This window comes from Rhinopithecus bieti, unplaced genomic scaffold (assembly GCF_001698545.2).
Source record: "Rhinopithecus bieti isolate Rb0 unplaced genomic scaffold, ASM169854v2 scaffold_61150, whole genome shotgun sequence".
In the NCBI taxonomy this organism is placed as follows: domain Eukaryota; kingdom Metazoa; phylum Chordata; class Mammalia; order Primates; family Cercopithecidae; genus Rhinopithecus; species Rhinopithecus bieti.
Genome location: NW_016823208.1, coordinates 34,087 through 36,686, shown reverse-complemented (window position 1 = coordinate 36,686; position 2,600 = coordinate 34,087). Strand labels below are relative to the sequence as shown.

The following is a 2,600-nucleotide window of genomic DNA, read 5'->3' as shown; positions in this document are numbered from 1 at the left end:
TTATTTATTTATTTATTTATTTTGAGAGGAAGTCTTGCTCTGTCGGTCACCCAGGCTGGAGTGCAGTGGCGCGATCTCGGCTCACTGCAACCTCTGCCTCCTGGGTTCAAGCGATTCTCCTGCCTCAGCCTCCCAAGTAGTTGGTACTACAGGCGCCGGCCACCACGCCCGGCTAATTTTTGTAGTTTTAGTAGAGACGGGGTTTCACTGTATTAGCCAGGATGGTCTTGATCTCCTGACCTCGTGATCTGCCTGCCTCGGCCTCCCAAAGTGCTGGGATTACAGACGTGAGCCACTGCAACGGGATTTTTCCTTTTAATATAAAGACCTTTCCTATGCATGTGTTTGAGGGTCACTTAGAATTCTTCAAGTTGAAGACTATTGTTTCCTATGATGGAGATGGTTAAGTGACTGATAATCACTTTTGAAATGCTGCCCTCAAGCCAATGGCTAATGACTTTGGTTGATAAAAAGAGAACAGCCCTAATCAACATAGATTCGAATCAAATGCAGGGAAAGCAAAATACCACATCCACTGAGAACTCTCTATCTCTCACAACAGGGTCAAGAAATGAATTAAATTGGTTTTCCACTTGCCTTCATGCTTTCAATACCTTCTTTATTTTTGGTGCCCAATGTCTTCACTCTTTCTCCTCTGAGGGAGGACTCCAGACCCCCTACACATTCTGTTCTCTCATCCCCATCAAAATTTACCCACCTGCTTTCCCACTCATCCTGGCATCTAATCAGACATTAATTTATGTTACCACAGTAACTGCTAAATAAGATTCTATTTGATCCCTCTCCCAGGCCACAGAATTCTTTTAAACACCTGAAGAAGTAAACTTAACAGTGGTATTTAGAGTTTTCTAGTAGGTAAGGGAGACTATGCAGAACCCCTTAAATCACACCTCATTATGCCTGTTATGTCTGCTTCACATGAATGGAAGTAAGCAGTGGTGCAGATAATCTAAAGATCATTTCCACTTTGTTTGTGAATGCGCCACAGTGTTGTTGTAGCTGATTTGCTTTGCTAATTATGTTCTACTGAAGCTAATATTAAAATTGGTTCACATTGTTTAAGCTCTTATGGGCCAGAAGAGAGAAGAGGCAGCGATGTAGCCCACTTTGAAATGAAGGAGAGGTGACAACTGTGAGGGGGGTGTGTGAAAATTCTACAGGTGGCTAGTGGAGTCTATAAGATACATGCAAAAGGATTAAGATAGAATTTTCCCAATTACACATGGGCAGAATAGGCAGCTACCTAACCCCTGTGACTCAATGAGCACTGAAAGGACAGTCTTCCTATGGCCTGCCCAGAGGCTTAAATCATCTAAATTAATAGCCCACATTAAGGGTCTTAATAATAACATAACTGTGGCTAAGGCATTATGTAACCTGAAGGGTAACACATTTCCTAGCAGACACATTAGCAGTTAGTCTGACTAAATTCTCAGTCACCTATGAGAAAAAGGAATGAAGGGTGGTACACAAAACAATTGTAGTTTGATGGGCGCATTAGTACACTAAGAGGCCCCTGGGCAGCTAAAGTGGAAGTTCAAGAGCACTGAATGCCTTGGAGATGAGCTGGGAGGGTTTTGAAAGGGAGTAAGACAACCTTCACCTCTATTTTTCCCACATTTTCTTAGTTTCCAGCTCATTGTACACATAGAGAATGTGTACCTGTATCAAATTAATTCTCTTTCCTTTCTTACTCTTCTCCTGTTGGGTAACTGGGTTTTCAGGGGCTTCTAGAGGTTTTCTTTTGAGATATGCAATTTGGGGCCTAATTGTACATTGTATTTCTAACCCTACAAGCTGCAGCAAAGGACCATGGAGCTATTGAATCTTTTTCTCTTTTTCTCATTGCAGTCTGCTCCCAGTTCTCGAGAGGGGTGTATGCCATCTTTGGATTCTATGACCAGATGTCAATGAACACCCTGACCTCCTTCTGTGGGGCCCTGCACACGTCCTTTGTTACGCCTAGCTTCCCCACTGACGCAGATGTGCAGTTTGTCATCCAGATGCGCCCAGCCTTGAAGGGTGCTATTCTGAGTCTTCTGGGTCATTACAAGTGGGAGAAGTTTGTGTACCTCTATGACACAGAACGAGGTAAGAAGAGGCATCTGCTATCCTCTTTAGATATTCATGTAATTGTGTTCAAACTGCCTCAGCTCATGTGCCCTTTGCTTCCAATAAATAAAATCTAATTTTCTTTAAAATTGTATTTAATATTCCAAATAAATCAAAGATTAAGATTAAAAAATAAAAGTAATAGTAATTTTAGAACCTAATTTTCAAGCTATGTAGGCCCTCCCTGAAAAGCAGTTTGGAATACCCTCTTGGTTGAGTCACAATTGTTGAAAAGAACTCCTCCCCCCTCAAAATTTTATCTGGTCTAAAATGTATGAAGTAAAAGCAGATTAATCGAAGTAGAGAGAGGCTTAAATTGGAAAGTTTTGGAAAATTAATCCTGTCAGAAACTGTAATTATCCCCATTTCATAGATGAGACAGCTGAAGTCCAAGTGCTTTTTCATACAGCAGTTTAACCACTAAAATGGGACTGGTAGCAATGTCTCTTGCTTCCAGGACTTGTTCC

General features: G+C 41.6%; 1 protein-coding gene across 1 annotated transcript in view; it reads left to right on the top strand.

Annotated features, from left to right (window-relative positions):
- The window catches only part of LOC108521483 (glutamate receptor 3-like), an 83,856-nt gene extending 81,638 nt beyond the window's left edge, over positions 1-2,218 (top strand). Inside the window, exon 3 of the mRNA XM_017861339.1 lies at positions 1,873-2,218. Coding sequence (XP_017716828.1) covers positions 1,873-2,210 — 338 coding nt within the window. The 3' untranslated portion in view covers positions 2,211-2,218. The remainder of the gene's footprint in view (positions 1-1,872) is intronic.
- The last annotated feature ends 382 nt before the right edge of the window (positions 2,219-2,600 follow it).